Genomic DNA, 25995 nt, shown 5'->3' with positions numbered 1-25995 from the left:
GAGGATTATGGTGGAAAAGAATGCGTTCAGCATCTAGCACCTGATTAATTTTATACATCTCTGTAAATCTCACCTCATACCCTCAAACTTCAAAGTAAATTTTATTATTGAAGTTCATATATGTCATCATTTACAACCCTGAGATTCATTTTCCTGCGGGCATACTCAGCAAATCTATAGAATAGTAACAATAACAGGATCAATGGAAGATCAACCAGAGTGCAGAAGACAACAAACCGTGCAAATTCAAATATAAATAAGTAACAATAAATAATGAAAACATGAGATAACAAGATATAGAGTTTTTCAAGTGAGATCACTGGCTGTGGGAACATCTCAATGGATGGGCAAGAGAGTATAGTTGTCCCCTTTATTCAAGAGCCTGATGGTGTGGAGTAATATCTTTTCTTGAGCCTGGTGGTGTGACTCCTGAAGCTCTTGTGCCTTCTTCCTGATGGCAGCAGTGAGAAAAGAGCATGACCAGGGTGGTGGGGCCCCCTGATAACAGATGCTGCTTTCCTACAACAGCATTTCATGTAGATTTGCTCAATGGTTGGGAGGTCTTTACCTGTGATGGACTGGGCCAAATCCACTATCTTTTGTAGGATTTTCCATTCAAAGACATTGGTGTTTCCAAACCAGGGCATGATGCAGCCTATCAATACACATCTATAGAAGTTTGTCAAATTTTTAAATGTCATGCCATATCTCCACAGACTCCCAAGGAAGTAGAAGCACTGCTGTGCTTTCTTCACAATTGCACTTACATGCTGGGTCCAGGACAGGTCCTCTGATGTAGTAACACCCAGGAATTTAAAGCTGCTAACCCTCTCCATCTCTGATCCTCCAATGAGGACTGGCTCATGGATCTCTGGTTTACCTCTCCTGGTCTACAATCAGTTCCTCGGTCTTATTGCAACTGAGAGGCTGTCATTATGAAACCACTCAGCCAGATTTTCAATCTCCCTCCTATATGCTGATTCGTCAATACCATTGATTCAGCCTATGACAGTGGTGTCAGCAAACTTGAATATGGTATTGGAGCTGTGCTTTGCTGCACAGTCATAGGTGTAAAGACAGTCAGAGTAGGGGCTAAGCACACAGCCTTGTGCTGTGATGGAGATCGTGGAGATGTTGTTGCCAATTTGAACTGACTGGGGTCTACAAGGGAGAAAATCCAGGATTCAATTGCACAAGGAGGTACTGAGGCCAAGGTCTTGAGGCCTATAGATTAGTTTTGAGGGGATGATGGTGTTAAACGCTGATCTGTAATCGATAAACAGTATCTTAATGTATGTATCCTTGCTAGATGTTCCAGGGTTGAGTGAAGAGCCAATGACATTGCATCTGCTATAGACTCTGGTAATTGGAGTGTATCCAAGTCGCCTCTCAGACAGAAGCTGATACATTTCATCACCAGCCTCTCCAAACACTTCATCGCTGTGGATATAAGTGCAACTGGGGTAGCTGTTTCGGTCTCCAGACTCAAATGCCTCGGCAAATTTCGGATCCCATGGTTCACCCGAGGCTTCTGACTGGGGAAGACCCTGAATTATTTAGTGGGAGACACTCATCTACAATTGTTTTAATGAAGTCCAATACAGCCCTGGTGTATTCATTCAGATCCCTAGATGAGTGCTTGAACACAGCCCAGTCCACTGACTCAGAGCAATCCTGTAATCGTTCCTCTGCATCCTGCAACCTCCTCTTAGTTGACCAAGTCTCTGGAGACTTGCTTTTTAGGCTCTAGCTGTATGCAGGTAGGAGAAGTGATCCGATTTTCCGAAGTGCGATCTGGGCAAGGAACGGTAGGCATTCCTTATCTTAGTGTACCAGTGGTCTAGTGTGTTTTGACCTCTGATGTTACAGGTTATATTCCTCCAACTACTTATCTGATTCTTTCTTGAAAACTTCAAACAAAACAGTTTAGACCACATCTGGCACCTTATTCGCAGCTTTAATTTAAGCAATACTGTAACACAATGGACAAGTTTTCCAGAAATCAAATTGCCACAATAAGATACAATCTTAGACTGATACAGCAGGGAACAGGCCCCTCAGCCCAACTCATTCTTGCCCACCTTAGTCAGTCGCTTTCGCCTGCCTTTGGCACATATCCTTCTAATCTTTTCAATCCATGTACCTGTCCCATTGTCTTTTAAGTGTAATCATGTCTGCTTCAATCTCTTCCCTGGCAGCTTGTCCCAGATACACATCACCCTCTACGTGAAAATATTTCCCTCAAGTCCCTTTTAAAATCTTACCCCTCTCACCTTAAATTGTAAGACATAAGAGCAGAATGTAGCCTGTTGGCCCATTGAGTCTGCTCTGCCATTCCATCATGGCTGAATTGTATTGAGAAATATATCTGACATAACCACTATATATACCTGAAATATAATCACTATGTATTAGCTATTTACTATACTATGTAATCACTTCTAGGTACTGAATATTAGTATGTATTATTTGACTAGACACATTTTGTTATGTGTTGTTTTCACTAGATACTTTGTACTCTCTTAGCTGCATATTGTGGCACTTAATTTAGCAGTACTATTAGCTGAGCTGTATCCCATGTATTACACTCAGCCTTTGTTTAGTAAGAGATAACGGTGGCGGACAGGATGCTGCGAGCAGGAATGTAATGTGAGGGAGGTTGTCTGGAAAACATAATCTTGGCCACGAATAAGGTCCCAATGCGAATGGGTGAAAAATAATGGTGACTAGGCAACAGCGATTGATTAGTTAATGTATAGATGATATGCAATTATAAATTGATTGGGTATGCTGATGAAACCGAAATGTAACTGAGATAAGAAATTACTATAAAGAAAGCTGTACACCGCAGCTCGGCGGGCTTTCGGTGACAAGTTCATTGATTGCCTCAGCCTTTGTTTGCAAATAAAGGTTTAAACTTCTTGAAGAATTGTCTGCGTCTCCTGGTCATTTCAAGTAACCACGACAATTGCAGCAATGATTTCCAGAGATCCACCATGACCTGGTTAAAGAAATTCCTCTCATCTTTGTTCTGAAGAGATGCCCTCCTATTCTGAGGCTGTGCCCTCTGGTCCTAGACTCTCCTACCATGCCCTCTAGAACGTAGCACAGTACAGGCCCTTCAGCCCACAATGCTGTGAAAACTTGTTAAATGTACCCTTAAGATCAATCTAATCCTTCCCTCCTACATAGCCCTATAATGTTCTATCATGCATGTGTCTAGGTTTCTTAATACGCATAAAGCTTTCTTCCTCTACCAGCAGTGCATTCCACACACCCATCACTCTCTGTGTAAAGAACTTACCTGTGACATCCCCCCCCCCCCCCCCCCCCAGTTCTTGATTACCCAGTGTCGGGGAAAGGACCTGTGCACGTTGACCCTGTCTATGCCCCTTGTGATGGGAACTTATGGAATACTAGTCTGACATGGTCAATGGTACAGGGTACCTACCAGAGTGCAGGGTCAGGTGCTTCTTCAAAGCTTTGCGATAACGGCTCATGAAGTCACATTTGTCACAGACGTAAGCTGCCTTGTCTCGATGCTTCTCACCATAGTGCTTGTTAAGGTCTCGGGGGCTGCAGCTCTCAAAGGGGCAGAGCTCACACTTGAACTTTTCAGTCCGCAGCCGGCTGCGTTTCTTGTGTTCTGCCAAGAGCTTGGCAGTGGAGCACATGACATCACACTGGTCACAGCAGAAGGGGTAGTGATACTTGTCCATCTCTGTGGTACTCTGGAACAACCGTCCGCGTGCTTGGTCAGGGCAGGGACTGGGCTCAATTGTACAGCCGTTTCTCAGCTGCTCAGATACATCACCGCCACTGGGGCACGAGCCCATGTGTTCCTTCAAGGCTCCTGCCTGGGGGAATTCTTGACCACAGGCAGGGCAGGGATACGTCACACAAGGGGCAGTGGCTGAGTTCGCCTGGGCATTAGGGCCTCCGCCAACCATGCTCTTTTTCCTCCGAGCCAACCGAGGGCGCTTTGCCCGCAATCCAGCCTCTCCTCCAGAGCTAGGAGACAGTGGTCGTTTGGTGGCCACTGTGTGATGTTGGAGATGATCAATCAGGGCCTGGTCCTCAAAGCTCTCATTGTTCTTGTCGTAGTAACCAAGTCCCTCCATTTGGATCAATGCATCTGTTGAGAATACCAACTATTGGTCAACTTTGATTCATTATGTCAAAGTTCAAAGTAAATTTATTATCGAAGTACATACACATATATCATCAATAACTACGCTGCGATTCATCTTCTTGCAGGCATTCACAGTAGCCCAAAGATATACAATAGTCGATGAAAAACCACACATAAACAATGTGCAAAAGAAAACAAACTGTGCAAATACAAAAAACAAATAATAATAATCAATCAATAAATAAATCAAACTTAAGTCAGTAGGTCATAAATTCAGTTCAGAGTTCAGGTGAGTGAAGTTATCCACATTGGTTCAGGAGTCTGATGGTTAAGGGGTAATAACTGTTCCTGAACATGACGATGTGGGCCGAGGCTCCTTTATCTTCACCCTGATGGCGTCAGCAAGAAGACATGACCTGGGTGGAGGGGTTCCTTGATGATGGATGCTGCTTTCCTGCAACAGCACTCCACGTGGATATGCTCAATGGTGGGGAGGGCTTTACCCATGATGTATTCACTTTTTGTAGGATTTTCCATTCAAGGTCACTGATGTTTCCATATCAGCCATGATGCAACCAGTCAAAATACTTGCCACCACACATTTGTCACAGTTTTAGATGTCATGCCAAATCTTTGCAAACTTCTATGGAGATAGATGCACTGCCGTGCTTTCCTTGCAATTGTACATGCGGGGCCCAGGACAGAGCTTCTGAAACGAAAACACCGAGGAATTCAAAGTTGCTGACCCTCTCCACCTCTGACCCCCAATAAGGACTGGTCACAGAGCTCTGGTTTCTTCCTCCTCCTACAGTGAGTAATTATCTCCTCGGTCTGGCTGACATTGAGTGAGAGGTCGTTGTTGTGGCACCACTCATCCAGATTTTCAATCCTCCCTTCGATATGCTGATTTGTCACCACCTTTGATTCAGCCAATGACGGCGGTGGCCTCAATAAACTTACAATATGGCACTGGAGCTGTGCTTAGCCTCACAGTCGTAAGTGTAAAGTGAGTAGGGTAGGGGACTACGCACACAGCCTCGTGGTGCACCTGCTGATGGAGGCTGCAGAGATATTTTTTGCCAATCCAAAGTCCGCAAGTGAAGAAATTGAGGATCCAATTGCACAAGGAGTATTGAGGCCAAGATCTTGAAGCTTATTGATTAGTTTTCGGGGGCTGATGGTATTGAATGCCAAGCTGGCATAAAGACCATCCAGATGTATTAATATTTGCAGTCCAGATGTTCCAGGGTTGAGCGAAGAGCCAGTGAAATGGCAACTAGCATCAAAATCTTTGACAAACTTCTATAGATACATAGTGTTGAGTATCCTCACTGGTTGCATCATGGCCTGGTGTGGAAACACTTATACACAGAAGAGGAAAAGCCTACAGAAAATGGTGGATACAACCCGGTCCTCACTCACCTCAGCTCTGAATTGATTTCACAACCTACGGCCTCACTTTCAAGGAATCTGCAATTCAAGTTCTCAGTATTGTCTGGTTGGCTGACCGTGCTGCCCTCTTTTGTGCATTCGGTTGCTTGTCACCCTTTGTGTGTAGTTTCTCAATGATTTTATTGTATTTTCCCATTCTACTGTAATACTAGGTAGTTTGTAAGTTCTTCCAGCATTTTACACCATAAGACACAGGAGCAGAATTAGGCCATTCAGCCCATCGAGCCTGCTCCACCATTTATCATGGCTGATTTATTTTCCCTCTCAACCCGATTCTCCAGCCTTCTCCCCATAACCTTTGCCACCTTTAGTAATCAAGCACCTACCAACCTCTGCTTTAAATATACCCAATGACTTGGCTTCCACAGACATCTGTAGCAATGAATTCCACTGATACACCACCCTCTAGCTAAAGAAATTCTTCCTCATCTCTACTCTAAAGGAATGTCCATCGATTCTGAAGCTGTACCCTCGGGTCCTAGACTCTCCTACTATTGGAAATATCCTCTGCACATCCACTCTGCCTAGGCCTTTCAATATTCAATAGAGAGCCTACCCTTTTCTTCTAGATTCCACAGGTACATCTCCTGTCTGTCTGTCTGACTGTAGGAATATTGGGAAGGGGGTGGTAATCTCTGGGACCTGCTACCACTAGCAGCTGCTTATGCCAAGCAGGAGCTATGTCACTCTTTACAGACCATCACACTCTCACACCAGACTCCATCACTCTACTGGACACAGGAACAAGCTGAGATACCTGGCTGGTTTGCAGCCTCCACCTGCTCATCTTGTTGGCCGGTTAGCACCGAGAGTTCCCTCCCGTCACTTCCTTGGCCATTGTCGGGCAGCTCTGGCATGGACACCACAGCCATCTCCAGGGTTACCGTGTGCTGCACGCCCATGGGGCCAGGCTGGTCCGGGGGATCGCCCACCAGGTCCGGCACGTCGGCACTGAAGCCTTGGAGAGGATGTGGTCCATCACGTAACTCAACAATGCCATGAAGCGCATATTCCTGCTCAGAAACAAAGTCTGTGTAAACACCACTGCTGTCCACCATGCCTCCTCTTTGATCTTCCATCTTGCTCTCCATACCGCCACTCTTAGGTTCCTCACGCAGTCAGTTCTTCTCTGAACCGAATCCTGTGGACAGATAAAAAGGATCTGATATAACCAAAGTTTTGATAAGGGAACCTGAGTGAGGGACTTCTTCATTCAGAGAGAGGTGTGAGTTTGAAAGGAGCTGCCAGTGGAAGTGGTAGATACAGGTTCAATTTCAACATTGAAGAGAAGCTTGGATATGTACATGGATGAGAGGGGATGGAGGGCCATGGTCCAGATGCAGGTCAATGAGATTACAGAGAATAACAATTTGGCATGGACTAGATGGGCCAAACAGCCTGTTTCTTTCTTACTCTATAAGATGATGTAGTGGTTTATTATTGTCACAGAGAACAGCAGAGCATAGTACAGGCCCTTCCATCTACAATACAGGCAGGCTTTTCGATGCTCTGCCACGTACTCTAAGGTAAATCTAACCCTTCCCTCTCTATAGCCCTCCATTTTTCTTTCATCCAAGAGTCTATTAAATGTCCCTATTGTAACAGCCTCCACCAGCCACAGCACGCTTTGTATATAAAAACCACCTCTGATATCTCCCCCAAACTTTCCTCCGCTCACCTTAAACCGATGTCCTCTGGTATTGGCTACTGCCACCCAAGGAAATGGTGCTGGCTGACCATTCTATCTATGTCTATCTTTTACACCTCTATCAGGTCACCTCACACATGTACTCTGGCAAAAGTGAAAAACTTTATTTTGCATGCCATCCACAGATAAAGGACTGGAGGAGAAGGAGTTGAATAGTAGAGAGTGGTGGACCATGGGAGAAAGGGAAGGAAAAAGGGAATCAGTTGGATCTGATGGGCAGGTGAGAAGAGGGGAGCCAGAATGGGGAATGGAAAAAGAGAAAGCGGAGGAGAATAAATTAATGGAAGTTAGATAAATCGATGTTCATTCCATCAGTTTGGAGAATACTCAAATGGAATATGCATACTCTATCCACCTGCGTTGACATTTGCAGTGAGTTATGAACTTGCACGGTTGTTCTGAACAACAATACTTCATGGGTCCCTGCCATTTATTGTACATGATCAGCCAAATTTAGATGACCTCACTTTAGAGATCAAGCTATGATCTTATCCAGAGGAACTCAGGGTAGAGCTAGACTGAGAACTGGCAGACGGAATTCAATCTGAAAAAATATAAAGCTATTCACTTTAGAAGGTTGAACTTTGACTCACTTTGGAAGGAAGACAGAATAATGGAAGGATTCTTAGAAGTGTGGAGGAACAGAAGAATCTTGGGGTCCATGTCCATTGATTCAAATTTGCGTGCAAATTGATGGAGGGGTTAAGAAGATGGTTGGTGTCTGGTCCTTCATTAGTTGGGGACTGAGTTCAAGAGCTGTGAGGTAATGTTGCAGTTCTGTAAAACTCCAGTTAGATGACACTTCAAATGTGGTTTCAGTTCTGTTTGCCTTATTATATGGATATTGAGGAGGGTGAGGAGGAGGAGGAAGGTGGAGGGTGAGGGGAGGAGGGGGAGGGGGTGAGGGGAGGAGGGGGAGGGGGTGAGGGGAGGAGGGGGAGGGGGTGAGGGGAGGAGGGGGAGGGGAAGAGGGGGGGAGGGGAAGGGGTGGGGAGAGGAGGAGGAGGGGAAGGGTGGGAAATGGAGGGTAAAATGGGATCCTGCCCAGTGCGGGAGCCGGGCCGAATCGCCGGTTGATCCTCCGCGGTACTCACCGTCGCCGGCCCCGGGGCCGTGGTCCGTTTTATTTCCGTCGTCGGTCCGCTTCGGGTTTTTTTCCTGCCCGCCCGCTCCGGTTTTTTTTCTCGCCCGCCCGCTTCGTTTTTTTTCCCTCCCGGCCGCTTTGTTTATTTTTTACCCGCCCGCTCCGTTTTTTCTGCCTACGTTAGTAGTTTTCGCTCTCCTTCTGAGGGCGACTAAGTGCCTGAAAAAATAATGCCCCAAACATGGTTTGTTATCTTTTTTCACTCTCCCATCCCGACCGGAAACCTTCCAACATTAATTTAAAAAAAACAATAATTCCGGTGATTCCGTTTTTCTCTTTTTTTGTTAAAAGAATCTCTCTGGCTCTAATTTAAATACCATGCCCATCGAAGACCCCTCGGGCTAAAGGCAAAGCCGGTCAGCTGTTACGTCACATGGTGATGCCGCCGGCGCCATTTTGCGTTCGGGCTAGGCGAGGTTTGTTCCATGTTGGAAAGATTGATGTCGTGAGGATCCCAAGGACGGTGGTCGCTATCTCTCTGCCCATCTGCACTAATCCTATTTCCTGCATTCCTGCCATGTTTTGTTTTTTTTAAATAGTTTTTAAAGCTGGTAATTGCATCTGGTTCCATTCACTGCCCCAGTCACAAGTTCCAGATGTCAACAACTACGCAAAACATTACTGAGGCAAATACCTTAGGGACGTTTAGAGATTCTTAAAATAGGCACATAGATGAAAGAAAAATGGAGGGCTATGAGGGAGGGAAGGGTTAGATTGATCTTGGAGTAGGTTAAAAGGTCAGCCTAACATCATGGGCTCAAGTCAGTCAACTTATTGTCATTTCAAGCGTAACTGTTCGTACAGTGCATAGTAAAAATGAGAATGTTTTTCAGGACCGTGGTATTGCATGACACAGTACAAAAAACTAGACTGAACTACGTAATAAAAAACCACACGGAAAGCTACAAACACGAGGAAATCTGCAGATGCTGGAAATTATAACAACAGGCACAAATGCTGCTGGAACACAGCAGGCCAGGCAGCATCTATAAGGAGAAGCACTGTCGACTTTGCCGGCTGAGACCCTTTGTCAGGACAGAGAAGGCTACACCAGACTACAGACCCACATTGGACTGCATAAAGTGCACAAAAACAGTGCAGGCATTACAATAAATAATAAATAGGACAATAGGGCAAGGTGTCAGTCCAGGCTTCGGGTATTGAAGAGTCTGATAGATTGGGGGAAGAAACTATTACATAGTCTGGTCGTGAGAGCCCGAATGCTTCGGAGCCTTTTCCCAGACGGCAGGAGGGAGAAGAGATTATATGAGGGGTGCATGGGGTCCTTCATAATGCTGTTTTCTTTGCAGATGCAGCGTGTAGTGTAAATGTCCGTGATGGTGGGAAGAGAGACACCAATGATCTCAGCTGACCTCACTATCCGCTGCAGGGTCTTGCGATCTGAGATGGTGCAATTTCCGAACCAGGCAGTGATACAGCTGCTCAGGATGCTCTCAATACAACCCCTGTAGAATGTGATGAGGATGGGGGTTGGGAGATGGACTTCCCTCAGCCTTCGCAAAAAGTAGAGACGCTGCTGGGCTTTCTTTGCTATGGAGCTGGTGTTGAGGGACCAGGTGAGATTCTCCGTCGGGTGAACACCAAGAAATTTGGTGCTCTTTACGATCTCTGCTGAGGAGCCATCGATGTTCAGCGAGGAGTGGTCACTCCGTGCCCTCCTGAAGTCAACAACCATCTCTTTTGTTCTGAAGGTCCTGTTCTTACCATGAAACATGGAGTTTACTTGCCCATAGAATCTGATTTATTATCACTGATAAAGTGTAAAATGTGTTGGTTTGTGGCAGCAATACAGTGCAAGAGTATCAAAATCACAAGGTATAAAATTAAACAGTGCAAGATAATGTTCATGAGTTTATGGATCATTCAGAAATCTGGTGGCAGAGAGGAAGAAGCTGTTGTTAAAATGATTATTAAAACTTAAGAGTTAAGAACCAAGAAGGAGTAACCAACTGCTGGTGAGACAGTATCCTGGCAAAAATTACATCATGAAGGCAAAAGAACACTCCAGGCAACTCCACAAAAAGGTTATTGAAAAGCACGAGTCGGGTTTCCAGTGACATCATCATCGAGAATGGCAGCTTAAGTCACTAGCTCCTCTGGAAAAACGCATATTAAGCCCCGTTAACCCATCAAATATAATATTTTTTGAAAAATATTTGAACTGAAAAGAGGGGTAAGAATGGGGAGAAGAAATGGAAATAAAAAAAGCAAAACTGCGGAGCCTGCGTCCGAGAGGATTGCAGCGAGCGGCTCTCCGACCGGACCGCGTGCGAGCGAGGCAGCTGCTGGGCCTCGTTCAGTCGAAGCAGCGAATGTCTTCGAAATCCTGAAAGAAATAATGGAGGCCCAGAAAGATATAAAGCAGCAGCTCCATGATATTAAGTCTGAGCTCGACAGCATCAATCAAAAAATTAGCGGTGGCAGAGACTTGAAACGAGAAGGTGGAAGATTGCGTTCAAAACGTGGAACGGATACTGAGTAAGACAATAAAAATAATACATCACCAAGAAGGTAAACTGCTTGACCTGGAGGGAAGATCACAGCGGAAAAATATCAGAATCTACAACGTTCCCGAAGGAGCAGAGGGCTTGTCCATGATGGAGTTTGTTGGAAAGTTACTGAGGGATGTGCTGGGTCTTCCCCGGGCTATGAAGGTGGAAGTCGAAAGAGCCCACCACGTGTTAAGTCACAAAACCTACCCAGAATAGAAAGCCATGCTCAATAATAATTAAATTCCTTCAGTACAGCACCAAGGAGGAGATTCTACGAAGGGCCTGGGGTAAGAAGAGAGTGTTTTTAGGGAATAAATTAATATATTTCGACCAAGATTACCTCCCCCCCACGGTCCTCCAGAAATGCAAAAAATACTCCAAAGTAAAGCAAGTACTAAAGCAAAATAAGATTAGATTTCAAACTCCATACCCTGCTAAACTTCGAGTGTTTTATGACAACGGGATGCGGTTGTACCAGACAGTGGAAGAGGCGACTACAGACATGAAGGCCAGAGGGTCGTCCATCAGCATGACCAAAACGAGGGAAAGCCTGACTGAGGAATTATCCCACTCCGCTTGGAAAATAGTGCGAGAATCGAGAAGGCAGGAGATGGGAGGAGGCCGAGAGAAATGTATCAGGAAGAGACCGGGAGTTTCCCAAAGACAGTCCTCACTCCCTTCAGAAGAGCCACAAGGTTTGGCTAACTTTAAAAATGTTAAGAAGCTAAAGGGAAGCAAAAGTACACGGTGATATACCTATCTCCAGAAGAAATACTTATTATAATGTGGATTTTATATTACTTAGTTGTTATTATTTATTTGCTCACTTACTCCCTTTTCCCCATCAAAATGTGAATATATATATGTGTGCATATATGTGTATGTGTGTGTGTGTATATGCACGTGTGTGTGTATGTATATATATATATATATATATATAGGAGGACTACACAGGGAAATCTTTTCTGTGTAATGGATTTGTTCACTGACTTTTATGAATACTGCAATGGGGGCCCTCAACTCACAAGTAGGAGGGGTTATTCCCCACAGCTAGACATTTCCTCTAGCTCAACGCAGGGTCATCTAATAGAGACCTCAGCCTTGGAATCACACGTTCGTTGCCATTTTTGTTATTATTTGCGTTTCTTGGTTCTTATTTGTTCAGGGAGTAGATCGATTAAGTTTTATTCTAATTTCAATGATACATTGACAGATAAATACAGATGGCTAAGGACAAGGTAAAATTAATTTCTTTTAATGGGCTATTAAATCCAATCAAACGTAAGAGAAATTTGTCCAAAATGAAAAAAGAACAAGCCCATGTTGTATATTTACATGAAACTCATTTAAGTGATAATGAGCATAAAAAAACTAAAGAACATAAAAAACACTAATCTGTTTTTCTCCTCATATAAATCAGGACATAGGAGAGGAGTTGCTATTCTTATCTCAAGTAGGCTAAATTTTGAAAAAGTATTCGAAGTGGGAGATAAAGAGGGCAGATATATTCTGGTAAGGGGGAATATCGACGACAATTCAGTTACTATTGAATATATACGCACCCTCGGGAAGTGATATTGGTTTCTTTCAGAAAATTACTGATATTATGGTAATGGAAACAGAAGGCCTCCTGATATGTGGGGGAGACTTAAATTTACAACTACAATCAAACTTAGACTCTTCCAATAGAAAAACCTATGAAACAAAATCTTTACATAAGAAGGTCAATACACTTTTTGAGGAGATTGGTTTAATTGATATATGGAGGGACCTTTACCCTGACAGAAGGGATTACACTCATTATTCTGCTCCCCATTCTGTATATACAAGAATAGACTATTTCATAACATTTGGAAACGACAAAGACAAAATAAACACCTGTGTAATTGGGACAATAGTTGTAAGTGACCATGCACCTATATTTATCTGTTGGTTTTGACCTACAACCAAAGAATACTATTTGGAAACTAAATTCAAGTCTACTCAATGATCCGTACTTTAAGGAACAAATTAAAAAAGAAATTGGTCTCTACTTAGGATTTAATGATAATGGAGAGGTTTCACCTCCCATCTTATGGGATACTCTGAAGGCGGTCTTAAGAGGGAAAATTATAGCAATATATTCATATAAAAAAATAAGGAATAAAACATTAGAGGAATTACAAAATAGGCTGAAGGATCTAGAGAAAAAACACAAATTGAGTTTGGCACAGGATACATTAGGGGAAATTAAAAGAATTAGGAATGAAATAAATAATTTGGCTATGCAAGAAATCAGGAAAAACTTAATGTTTCTGAAACAGAGACATTATGAAAGTGGATCAAAATCTATGAAAATACTGGCATGGAAACTGAAAAAAAAAGATAGCAGAAAATACAATTCATAGAATTAAGGACCCAAGAATGAAAATAATAAAAAATAAGCTAAGTGAAATTCAAGAAGCTTTTGAAGTGTTTTACTAAACACTATATTCCAAAGTTCCAGGGGGAAGCATAACCCAAATTGACACCTTCTAGAAGTCTCTAGAGTTACCCACTTTAAGTGAAGAACAAAATAGAACAATGACTGCTGACATAACTGAAGTTGAATTAAAAGCTGCAATTAGTAGGCTTAAATTAAGCAAGTCACCAGAATCAGATGGGTATACGGCAGAGTGGTACAAAGAATTTAAAAATGAGTTAATTCCTGTTTTACTCCCCACACTGAACTGGGCGCTAAAAAAGGCACAAATGCCACCCAGTTGGAAGGAAGCAATAATCTCAGCTATACCGAAAGAAGGCAAGAATAAAATGGAATGCATGTCATTTAGACCAATATCTGTTCTTAATGTAGATTATAGGTTATTTACCTCCATCATGGCCAAACGATTAGAGGAGTTTCTACCCATACTGATACATAACGATCAGACAGAATTTATATGACAACGCCAGACACAAGGCAATATACGAAGGACACTTCACATTATGGATCATATACAAAAAAATAAAATTGAAGCAATAGTGATAAGCGTGGATGCGGGAAAAGCATTTGATTCGGTTAATTGAAATTTTCTTTACAGAGTTTTACATAGATCTGGTTTCCAAGACACAATTATTAAAACTACACAGAGACTAGATGACAATCCTACTGCTAGGATTAAAATCAATGGATATTTATCAAATAGTCTTACCCTAGAAAGGGGCATGAGACAGGGTTGTGCATGGTCACCACTACTCTTCGCGTTATATCTGGAACCATTAGCTCAATACATCAGACAAAATGAAGATATCAGGGGAATTACTATTAAAGGGACAGAGCATAAATTGGCTTGTTACGTGGATGACATTTTGATCTGTCTAGGGCAACCAACATACTCTTTACCTAAATTGATGCAATCCTTTGAACAATATGGTCAATTATCAGGATACAAGGTCAACTTAGATAAAAACCCAATTGTTTTCATATTACTATAGCCCACCAAAAGAAATTGAAAGTCGATACCCCTGGGCTTGGCACCCAGAGTCTTTCAAATATTTGGGCATCGTTATGCCAAAAGATTTGGCAAAATTATCAGAATTTAATTATCAGCCTTTATATAAAAAAAAATTAAGGAAGATGTGGCAAGATGGAACCTGATTCCTTTATTCAGTCTCAGTTCAAGGATTGAGTCTATTAAAATGAATATACTGCCCAGACTGTTATATCTCTTTCAGACCCTGCCAATAGAGATTAATCAAAATTAATTCAATGAATGGAGCAAGATGCTATCAAGGTATATTTGGCAGGATAAAAGGCCTAGAGTTCGTCTCAAAACTTTGCAATTAGCAAAGGAAAAGGGGGGGATGGGGCCTACCTTCTCTTCGAGATTATTATTTTGCAGCACAGTTGAGAGCTGTGATACGTTGGTGTAACCCATCATATGTCGCTCAATAGAAAAACATTGAGGAGTGGATACTTCCCATCCTCATACAGGTAATTTTGGCCGATAACAACCTGCAAAGGTACATAAATACTATTGATAACCCATGGGTGAAATGGACTCTTAAAATATGGAAAACTACTATAGAAGAATATAATCTAGAGGGAGATATTGCAATTCTTAAATGGTGTACATATGACTCGGATTTTACACCAAATAAATTGGATGCTAGATTTAAGGACTGGACAGCTAAAGGAATAACAGTTCTTTGCAACATAATGAAAGAAGGAACACTGTTCAGTTTTGAAATGCTTAAAGAGAAACACTTATTAGAAAAACAAGATTTTTATCGGTATTTACAGATGCAACAATATGTTAATAAGACGTTTAAAAATGTAACCAAGGCAAACACATGCTTGATTGAGCTCTTTAGAAAAGCATATAATTTAGATAATGGTAGTAGAATCATTTCAAGCATGTATAAGGGGTTGTCAAATCTTAAAACACATTGACTTGATACATTAAAACAAAATGGGAGAAGGAAGGAGGGATAATTATATCTGAGGAAGAATGGACGACAATATGGAAATATCAATGGAAGTGTACCAGTTCACAGAGCGAGTTTGGATGGAAAAACTTGATAAGATATTTTATTACACCCTCTCAGAAATCCCATTATGGTAGTAACCTCCCTGTTTGCTGGAGAAATTATGGAAATCAAAATGCAAATCATTATCATATTTTTTGGAACTGCCTTGTTATCAAAAACTATTGGAGGGGGATACACAATGCCCTACAAGACATCTTTAAATGTGAAATACCCTTAGAGAGTAAGACCATATATTTTGGATATATACCTCAAGAATGGTTGTAAAGAGATAAATATTTAATGAATATACAGTTGGTGGCTGGTAAAAAGACTCTTACTAGGAAATGGTTATCAGAGGAGAGACCAACTTTAAATACATGGATGGAAATTACAATGGACATTTACAAAATGGAGAAGATAACAGCATCTGTTAATCATAAGCTGGAACAATTTGATTCATACTGGGAAAAATGGTTTAACTACATAATGCCTCATAAGCCTGATTTTATTCTCACAAATCAATGAATCTGTTGTAAAAAAAAGATCACTCTCTACATGTACATAGTTCTTCCCTTTTACTTGTTTTTTCTTTCCACTCTTTTCTATAAGTGTATACCTCAGATAAATACTTTGTGGAGATTTGTGGTATATATGATTATATGATATATATGTACAATGTCTGAAATACATCTTATGGAAATGTTTGTTTGATGATGAATTTCAATAAAAAAAATAAATTACAAAAAAAAGAAAAGCACAAGTCAGGAGATGGATGCAAGAAATTTTCCAAGTCACTGAATATCCCAGTTAAGTCGATCATCAAGAAATGGAAAGAATATGGCACAGCTGTAAATCTGCCTTGAGCAGGCCATCCTCAAAAACTGAGTGATCGTGCAAGAAGGGGACTAGTGAGGGAAGCCACCTGGAGACTTGTGACCACTCTGGAGGAGTTACAAGCTTCAAAGGCTGAGGTGGGAGAGACTGTGCATACAACAACTGTTGCCCGGGTGCTTCACCAGTTGCAGCTTTATGGGAGAGTAGCAAAGAGAAAGCCACTGTTGAAAATAAAACACATGAAATCTCAGCTAGAAGGCATGTGGGAGAAGGTTCTATGGTCTGATGAAACCAAAACTGAGCAATTTGGTTATCAGACTAAATGTTATATTTGGTATAAGCCAAATGCCATACATCATCAAAAACACACCATCCCTACTGTGAAGCATATAGTGGTGGCTGTATCATGCTGTGGGGATGCTTCACTACAGCAGGCCCTGAAAGGCTTGTGAAGGTAGAGGGTAAAATGAATAGAGCAAAATACAGGGAAATCCTGGAGGAAAACCTGATGCGGTCTGCAAGAGAACTGCAGCTTGGGAGATGATTTATTTTCCAGCAAGACCATGACCTCAAGCATAAAGCCAAAGCTACACAGGAATGGCTTAAAACAACAAAGTTAGTGATCTATCACAAACAGCTGAAAATCCAAGCAACACACAAACTGCTGGAGGAAATCAGCAGGCCAGGCAGCTTCTGTGGAAGAGTACAGTCAATTTTTTGGGCCAAGATGTCGACTGTACTCTTTTCCATAGATGCTGTCTGGCCTGCTGAGTTCCTCCAGCATTTTGTGTGTGTTGCAAAATTAATGTCTGGAGTGGCCAAATCAGAGCCCAGACCTCAATCCAATTGAAAATTTGTGGCTGAACTTGAAAAGGACTGTTCACTCATGATCCTCATGCAATCTGACAGATCTTGAGTAGTTTTGTAAAGAATGGGGAAAAATTGCAGAGTCCAGATGTTAAAAAGCTGGTAGAGACCTATCCACACAGACTCAAGGCTGTAATTGCTGCTAAGGGTGCATCTACTAAATACTGACTTGAAGGAGGTGAATACTTATGCAATCAATTCTTTTGTGTTTTGTATTTGTAAGGAATTTAGATACTTTGTAGAGATTTGTTTTCACTTTGACACAAAAAGAGCTTTTTCTAGTGTCAAAAACGTCAAATTAAATCCACTGTGATTCAATGTTGTAAAACAATAAAACATGTACAATTCCAAGGGGAAGGGGTGAATACCTTTTAGGCACTGTATATGTACCTAAGACTTCTGCACAGTACTGTATTTATTTTCCTGTAAATGCCTGCTAGAAAATGAATCTCAAGATAGTGCACGGTGACATATACATACATTGATAATAGATTTACTTTGACTTACACAATCAATGACATTATATCCTGCACCTTATTGCCATGCATTTTCTCTGTAACAGTAACACTTTATTCTGTATTATTATTGTTTTACCTTGTTCTACTTCAATGCACTGTGCTAATGATTTGATCTGTATGAACAGTATGCAAGAAAGCTTTTCACTGTATCTCAGTTCATGTGACAATAATAAATGAATTCCAATTCAAAAGAGCAAAGTTTGTTGTTGCAACTCATTGGTAAGTACAACATTGTGGGCTGACGGGCCTGTACCATGCTATACTGTTCTATGTGGGTATATTTAATGCAGAGGTTGATAGCTTCACAAAAATTATCTTGAGAATGAAAGGGTTAATGAATAGCTTCGAAGGATCTAGGCCTAAACTCACTAGGGTTTAGAAGGGGGGGGGGTGTGATCTTATTGAAACCCAACAAATATTGAAAGTGGAGAGGATGGTTCCTGTTTGGGGGAGTCTAGGACCAGAGGGCACAACTTGAGAGTAGAAGAGCGCTCCTTTAGAACAGAGATGAGGAGGAATTTCTTTACTCAGAGGCTGGTGAATCTGTGAAATTCATTGACACAGACATCAGTGGAGGCTAAGTCACTGGGGAAATTTAAAATGGAGATTGATATGTTCTTGATTATATCAATGGTTACAGGGAGAAGGCAGGAGAATGGGATTAAGAGGAACAATAAATCAGCCAACGATCGAATGACAGAACTGACTCAACGGACTGACTGGCCTAATGCTGCTCCTAAGTTTTATGGTCTATGTTCCATGTTCCACACCTTTAGCCTCTCTGCTCCTCACCAACAATTAAAAAAAGCACAAATTCAAGTCAGATTTCAAAACTTTATTTGCTAACAATTCATCGGGCACACAGAAAGCTTTTACAATCAACACTTCTTCTAAATACTCTATTCAAAGGTTGGACTGATGCAGAAAATTTTTCACTGGCTATTGTACAATTAAACTTGCTTTCACTCTCAGATGAGACATTGATCTCAATTTCAAACACTATTTAGCCATTAAAAAGGAGCTAGATGAGTGGCAGTAGTCCATGAGTTGTCCACACTACAACAGTGTGTTGAAAGACATCTAACACTGAAAGTAACACAAAGTACTGAAAGAACTCAGCAGGTCGGGCAGCATCTATGAAAGGGAATGAAGAGCTGACGATGCAACAGGACTGTGAAGGAAGTTGCAGAAGCCAGAATAAGAAGGAGGGGAGGGTTACAAACTGGCAGGTGAGGAGGGACTGAAATAAGAAGCTGGGAGGTGATAGGTGGAAGGTGGATAGGGCTGAAGAAGAAGGATTTTGATGGGAGAGGAGAGTGGACCATGGGAGAAAGGGAAGGAGGAGGGGCATCAGAGAGAAGTGATAGGCAGATAAGGAGAAGAGAAGAGGTGAGTAGGGAGCCAGAATGGGAAATAGAAAAAGAGAGCGGGGGGGGGGGGAAAGAAATTACCAGAACTTAGAGAAATCGATATTCAGAATAAAGTGCTACAGTTAGAGAAAATACAACGCCAGTAGACAGTGTAAGATGAGAAGAAGAGAAAGGATAAGAGGGGAGTTGGAATGGGGAATGGAAAAAGAGAGGGGGAGGAGTGAGAAATTGAAATTCATGGACGTGTTCAGTGATTCCGCAATGTTTTATCAAAAGGGTAGGAACATCTCTTAGTTAACTGGATTGTATTCTTTCTAACCTAGCATTGAGTGTAACTGTCACAATAGTTGCAGTTTTAAAGCCCTTTTCTGAAACTGCCACTGGCAGTGGTTGTACATTCAGCAAGTTAACTAGGACCCCAATTTTCATATATTTTACTTGACTGATTGCAGATAAAATGGGAGCATGTGTTAAACTCTGGGAATCTACAGCTATTTTTTCCTAATCATCAGCAAAGCCCTCCCACCATTAAGCACATTGACAAGGAGTACTGCCACAAGAAAGCAGCATCCATCATCAAGGACCCCATCACCCAGGCCATGCTCTCTTCTCACTGCTGCCATCGGGCAGGAGCTACAGGCGTCTTGGGTCTCACACCACCAGCTTCAGGAACAGTTATTACCCTCCAACCATCAGGCTCCTGAACCAGCATGGATACCTTCACTCACCTCAATGCCAAACTGACTCCACAACCTATCGACTCACTTTCCCGGACTCCACAATTTAGTGTTACTTATTTACTTTTTAAATTATTTGCCCAATTTGTCCCCTTTTGCATATTGGTTGTTGGTCAGTCTTTATTTATAGCTCTTCAGAAATTCTATTGTACTTATTTTCCTGTAAATGCCTGCAAGAAAATGAATCTCAAATGCTAATTTTGATGATAAATTTACATTGAACTTTTGAGCTGACAATTATATTGCCATAGTTTGAAAATGCACATCAGTAAAAGCTTTGGGACAGGTTTATGCATTAAATACTTTAACTTGGTGCTCCACTAATAGCAGGCTTCAGTTCTGCCTAAAGACGGCAACATCCATCATTAAAGACCCTCAACAGGTCATGCCCACATCTCATTACTACCCACCATCAAGGAGGAGGTACAGGAGCCTGGAGACCCACACTCAATGTTTCAGGGACAGCTTCTTCCCCTCTGGCATCAGATTCCTGAATGGACAATGAACCCTTGAACATGACCTCACTAATTTGGCTCTCATTTTGCACAATTTCTTATTGTAATTTACAGAATAATTTATGTATTGCACTGTACTGCTGCTACAGTACAACAAATTTCATGACATAGGTCAGTGATAATAAACCTGATTCTGATATGGGTTCACTAGAGAGCCACTCTTGTGGCTCCAATGAACTGTTCACTCACCTCAACACTGATTGATTCTTCAACCTGTGGACTCACTTTCAAGGACTCTACAACTCATATTTTTAATTCTATTTGTTTGTTTGTTTATCTGTGTGCTTATGTTTTTTTTGTATTCGCACAGTTTGTCTTCTTTTGTACATTGGCTGTTTGTCGGTGTAGTTTTTCATTGCATCCACTGTACTATGAATGCCCACAAGAAAATGACTCATATGCACATTTTGATAATACTTTGAACTGTAATTGGGAATTGCAGCTTGTTATCAACTTGGATCTCAAAGAGGCTGAATGGTTGGTCACTTCACTGTCGCAGACATTTCTGCTAAGACCAAAATTCGCTCACAGTGACTTACATGTACCAATGGATTTGGCAGGAGTGCTTTGCTCTTTACAAAGGTTGATAATCAACACCTCAGAATTATTTAGTTTATATAACAAAAAATTGCATCAGTTCCAGATGGGCCTGCTGGGCAGGTTGTGTGCTTAAAACAATCCCTTTGCTTTCTTCAGGTTCTTCTGCTTCCACTCTGGCATCGCATTGAATTTTATCCGCGACACTTCAAAAACCTTCTCAAAGTCAGCATCGGATAGGTACTCCTGAGGGATAGAACATAGAACAAAGTTGTTACAGGTCGGGGCTGCAGAATTTGGAGTTCAATTCTGGCATTCTCTGTACGTCTTCCCGTGAGCACGTGGGTTTCCTCCAGGGACTCTGGTTTCCACCCACGTACCAAAGACGTACCAGGTAGTTGGTTAACCAGTCATTGTAAATTGCCCTGGATTAAGCTAGGGTTAAATAGGTGGGTTGCTGAGCAGTGTGACTTATTGGGCTGGAAGGGCCTGTTTAGTGCCGTATCTATAAATAAATAAATAAACAGAACAGCACAGAGCACTACAGTCCTTTCAGCCCACGATGTGATACCAACATTTTAACCCACTCTAAGATCAATCTAACTCTTCCTTCCCACCTAACCCTCCACACTTCTTTCATCCATATGCTAATCTAAGAGTGTCTTAAATGTTTTGCACAGAGAGTGGCTGATATCTGGAACTTCTGACTGGGGCAGTTTTAAGAGCTACTGTACTTGAAGAAAGAATGTCACAGTCTGGATTATTAATTCCCTATCTTGCTCCTAATTTCCTTTGATTGTGCCATGATTCCAACCGTTAATTTCCCAATTGCTACTAATTCTCTTTGATGATGGCACACCTGGTTTTCATCAAGATCGGCAGCATAAGAACCCCGACGTCACAACAACTAGTCGCCAGATCATTGGTTTTGCCTGTGTGGTGATTAATGTTTCCGGCCACCTTGGACTGTGCGTCAAGGCTCTGTATCAAGATCCCTCCTGTTTGCTGTTCAACGTTCACGTCTGCGTAAGCATCCTGACTCAATTTCCGTGCCTGTGTCCTGCACGTGGGTTCACCTCAGTCACTCATTGCAACAAAGAAAGCATGCAGATGGATGTATTCCACGCACCCGGCACTCCCGCTGTTAAATAGCTCCCCCTTATACTGTACTGCATTCACCTGCCCAGGGCCTTTTCCACCCCTGGGAAAATAAATCTCTGGTTGTCCACTTTATCAATGCCTCTTACCACCCCCAGGTTCAAGTACAGTTACCACCCCTCCAACCATCAGGCTCTTGAATAAAAGATTACTACATTCAATTGCCCCATCATTGAAATGTTCTCACAACCAATGATCTCAGTTTAAGGACCCTTTATCTCATTATCTCATGTATTGTTATTTATTACTTTTTTTGCACTTGCACAGTTTGTTCTCTTCTGCACTCTGGTTGATCTTTCATTGATCCTGTTATAGCTACTATTCTATAGATCCACTGAATGTGCCCACAGTAAAATGAATCTCAGCGTTGTATATTCAAAGTAAATTTACTTTGAACTTTGAACTTTTATCATCTAGTACACATCTGTCAAGTCATCTCTCACTCTCCTTTCCTCCAAAAAGAATAGCCCTAGCTCACGTAACTTCTCCTCATCAGACATGCTCTCTGATTCAGACAGCATCCTTGTAAATCTCATCTGCACCCTCTCCAAAGCTTCCTCATCCTTGAACATGCCAATTAAAACATCCTTCAATGCAGGAGAGGTAAGCAGCCACACAGAAATACCCCTTATCTCAGTATCATAAGACCTTAAGACATAGGAGCATAATTAGGCCATTCAGCCCATCAAGTGGGCTCTGACATTTGATCGTGGCTGATTCATTATCTCTGTCAATCCCATTCTCCTACCTTCTCTCCACAACCCTTGACGCTCTTACTCATCAAGAACTTAACAATTTCCACTTTAATAAATATATCCAATGACTTGGCCTCCACAGCTGTCTGTGGAAATAAATCCCACAGATTCACCACCCTCTGGCTAAAGAAATTCCTCCTCATCTCTGTTCTAAAAAGGGCCGTCCTTGTACTCTGAGGCTGTGCCCTCTGGTCCGAGCCTCCCTCACTGTAGGAAACATTCTTTCCGCTTACCTAGGCTTTTCAATATTTGATAAGTTTCAATGAGATCCCCACTCATTCTCTGAAACTCCAGAGAGTTCAGGCCCAGAGCCATCAAACACTCATTGAACATCAAACTCCTGGCTCATTAGGGTGGCTCAATTAAATTGAGAGAAGAGGCTACACACAGGTTGGAGCAAAAGATTTAACAAGGACAATTTAATTTTTTAAAAGACTTTCAGCTTTCTCAGTGGCTCAATCGAATCACAAGGACAAATAAAAATAAGGTAGGGACTAGTGGAACGGCCATTGTTGGAGCGGATTGGTGTTAAATTTACCAGTATTAGAGTGCGGAGGCTTTGGCTGAACAGGTTTAAGAGAGAATAGGCTTGGGCAAGTACTTTGATAGACAGGAGCTACAGGGAGGCAGGTACCTGGGTGACTGTCAGGAGAGGGAAAGGGAGTGTGGAGTACCCCCCGGTGGCATTCCTGTCAATAATAAGTATACACTTTGGATACTGGTGGGGGGGGGGGAGCAATCTGCCAGCTGAGAGCTGCAGTGACTGGATCTCTGGCACAGATTCTTGAGCTGTTGCTCAGAAGGGAAGGGAGGAGAAGAGGAGTGCAGTAGTGATAGAGGATTCCATAGTCAGAGGAGTAAACAGGAGATTCTGTGGATGTGAAAGAGGCACCTGGATGGTACATTGCCTCCCAGAGGCTGGGGTCAGGGATGGCTCAGATCGGGTCCATGGCATTCTAAAAGGGGAGGGTACGCAGCCAGAGGTCCTGGTAAATAATGGCATCAATGGCATAGGTAGAAACAGGGAGGAGATCCTGAAAAGAGAATTTAGGGAGTTGGGTAGGAAGCTGAAAAGCAGGACCTGCAGGGTAGCAATCTCTGGATTCCTTCCCGTGCCACACACCAGTGAGGATAAGAATAAGATCTGTGGCAGATCAATGAGTGGCTGAGGACATAGTGCTGGGAACAGAGTTACAGATTTCAGGATCATTGGGAACTCTTCTGGGGAAGGTGGGACATGTACATCTGAACTTGAAGGGGACCAATATCATTGCAGGCAAGTTTGCTAGAACTACTGGGGAAGGTTTAAGTTAATTTGGCAGGGGTATAGGAACCAGAGTGATAGGGCTGAGGATGCAGCAATTGGTATACAACTTGATGCAGTAAGCAGTGAGTCTGTTAGGAAGGATGGGGCTGGGGTGGCTCCATTAGTGAAAAATGAAATTAAATCCTTCGAAAGAGGATTGGAAGATGTAGAATCGTTGTGGGTAGAGTTCAGAAGCTGCAAGGGTGAAAAGAACACGCACAAAATGCTGGAGGAACTCAGCAGGCCAGGCAGCAGTCTACATTCCTGGCTGAAAATCTTCAGCAGGACTGGAGGAAAAAAGCTGTGGAATCGATTTGAAAGGTGGGGCAGGGGAGAGGAGAGAAAATCACCAAGTGATAGGTGAAACTTGCAGGGGGAGGGATGAGGAAGTCGATTAGTGAAAGAGGCAGAAGGGCATGGAAAAAAGAAAGGGCGGGGGGGGGGGAGCACCAGAGGGAGGCGATGGGCGGACAAGGAGATAACATGAGAGAGGGACATGATAACAAGGAGATAACATGAGAGAGGGACATGATAACAAGGAGATAACATGAGAGAGGGTCAAGGGGATGGGAAATGGTGAAGCTACCCAAATGGAATATAAGGTGGTGTTCCTCCAACCTAAGTGTGGCCTTATCCTAGCAGTGGAGGGGTTCATGGATGGACATATCAGAATGGGAATGGGAAGTAGATTTAAAATGGGTGGCCACTGGGAGATCCTGCTTCTCTGGCGGACCGAGCGTAGGTGCTCGGCAAAGCAGTAAGTGTTAAACACAGGCCTCCAAACAGTACCCAGGACGTGGACTATAAATTACAATGGGAGATACGTGTCAAAAGGGCTATGTTGTGATAGTCATGGAGGATTTCAATTTGCAAGTAAATTTGAAAAATCAAATTGGCGCTAGATCCTGAGAGAGAATCTGTAGAATGCCATGAGATAGCTTTATAAAGCAGCTTGTGGCTGAGCCCACTAGGGAGTAGGCAATTCTGGATTGGATGTCGTGTAATGAAACAGATTTGATTAGGGCATATGCTGACAATGATAGAACCAAGGTGCAGAAGAAAGACAGACTCCCATGGAGAGACCCCTGACCGAGTTTATACATTGGAATTCCGACAGAACATCGGTGCCTCAGCTGATCAACAGCACAAAATGTAACATTCACAAGACTAGAACCCTGAGATGAGTGCTAAGGAGCGAAAGCTTAAATAGCACAGGTGACTCCAGAATCCCTGAGTCTTAACAAGGTAAAATAATCAACCATACTAACTAAACCACAATTACCCATTTAAGGTGCTCTATAAAACTCAGAGCCCAAAGCTCTCTGGCTCCCTGCACAGAGCCAGAGAGTTCATTACGTTGGGAGGTTAAAGCAAAGGAACCCTTTGAAGGCAGTGATCAGAATTTGATAGAACTCACCCTGCAATTTGAGAAGGAGAAGCTGAAGTCAGATGTATCATAGAACCATAGAAGACTACAGCACAAAAAAACAGGACATTCAGCTTTTCTAGTCTGTGCCAAAACTTTATTCTGCTAGTCCCATTGACTTGCATCCAGTCCATAACCCTCTAGACCTGTCCCATCCATGTATCTATCCAATTTATTCTTAAAAGAGTGAGCCCACATTTACTATGTCAGATGGCCGCCCATTCCACACTCACACCACTCTCTGTGAAGAAGTTCCCCCTAATGTTCCCCTTTCACCCTAAAGCCATGTCCTCTCGTATTTATCTCTCCTAATCTAAGTGGAAAGAGACTACTCGCATTTACTTTGTCTATGCCCCTCATAATTTTGTAAACCTCTATCAAATCCCCCCTCATTCTTCTACGCTCCAAGGAATAAGGCCCTAACCTGTTCAATTTTTCCCTGTAACTCAACTCCTGAAGACCTGGCAACATCCTAATAAATCTTCTCTGCACTCTTTCAATCTTACTGATATCCTTCCTGTAGTTAGGTGATCAG

The 25995-nt window shown here is 42.4% G+C and overlaps 3 protein-coding genes across 4 annotated transcripts in view; 1 reads left to right on the top strand and 2 right to left on the bottom strand.

The window, feature by feature from the left end:
* Positions 1–2912, top strand: part of LOC132392948 (obscurin-like protein 1) — a 225440-nt gene extending 222528 nt beyond the window's left edge. The window contains exon 32 of the mRNA XM_059967558.1: positions 1310–2912. The gene's annotated coding sequence lies outside the window, so the exon portion shown is untranslated. The remainder of the gene's footprint in view (positions 1–1309) is intronic.
* znf142 (zinc finger protein 142) overlaps positions 1–8572 on the bottom strand; it is a 51277-nt gene extending 42705 nt beyond the window's left edge. The window contains exons 1-3 of one of the 2 annotated variants that reach the window (XM_059967559.1): positions 8387–8572; positions 6342–6725; positions 3452–4135 (exon numbers count right to left, since the gene is read on the bottom strand). In XM_059967559.1, the coding sequence (XP_059823542.1) occupies positions 3452–4135; positions 6342–6675 (1018 nt within the window). In that variant the 5' untranslated portion in view covers positions 6676–6725; positions 8387–8572. The remainder of the gene's footprint in view (positions 1–3451; positions 4136–6341; positions 6726–8386) is intronic. The other variant, XM_059967560.1, reaches the window with a different exon arrangement.
* A 9928-nt stretch (positions 8573–18500) lies between these two features.
* vil1 (villin 1) overlaps positions 18501–25995 on the bottom strand; it is an 80252-nt gene continuing 72757 nt past the window's right edge. The window contains exon 19 of the mRNA XM_059967555.1: positions 18501–21061. Within this exon, the coding sequence (XP_059823538.1) occupies positions 20948–21061 (114 nt within the window). The 3' untranslated portion in view covers positions 18501–20947. The remainder of the gene's footprint in view (positions 21062–25995) is intronic.

Source organism: Hypanus sabinus, chromosome 4, assembly GCF_030144855.1.
Source record: "Hypanus sabinus isolate sHypSab1 chromosome 4, sHypSab1.hap1, whole genome shotgun sequence".
Taxonomy (NCBI): domain Eukaryota; kingdom Metazoa; phylum Chordata; class Chondrichthyes; order Myliobatiformes; family Dasyatidae; genus Hypanus; species Hypanus sabinus.
The sequence above is the reverse complement of the archived record's forward strand: the minus strand, read 5'-3'. Positions and strand labels throughout refer to the sequence as shown.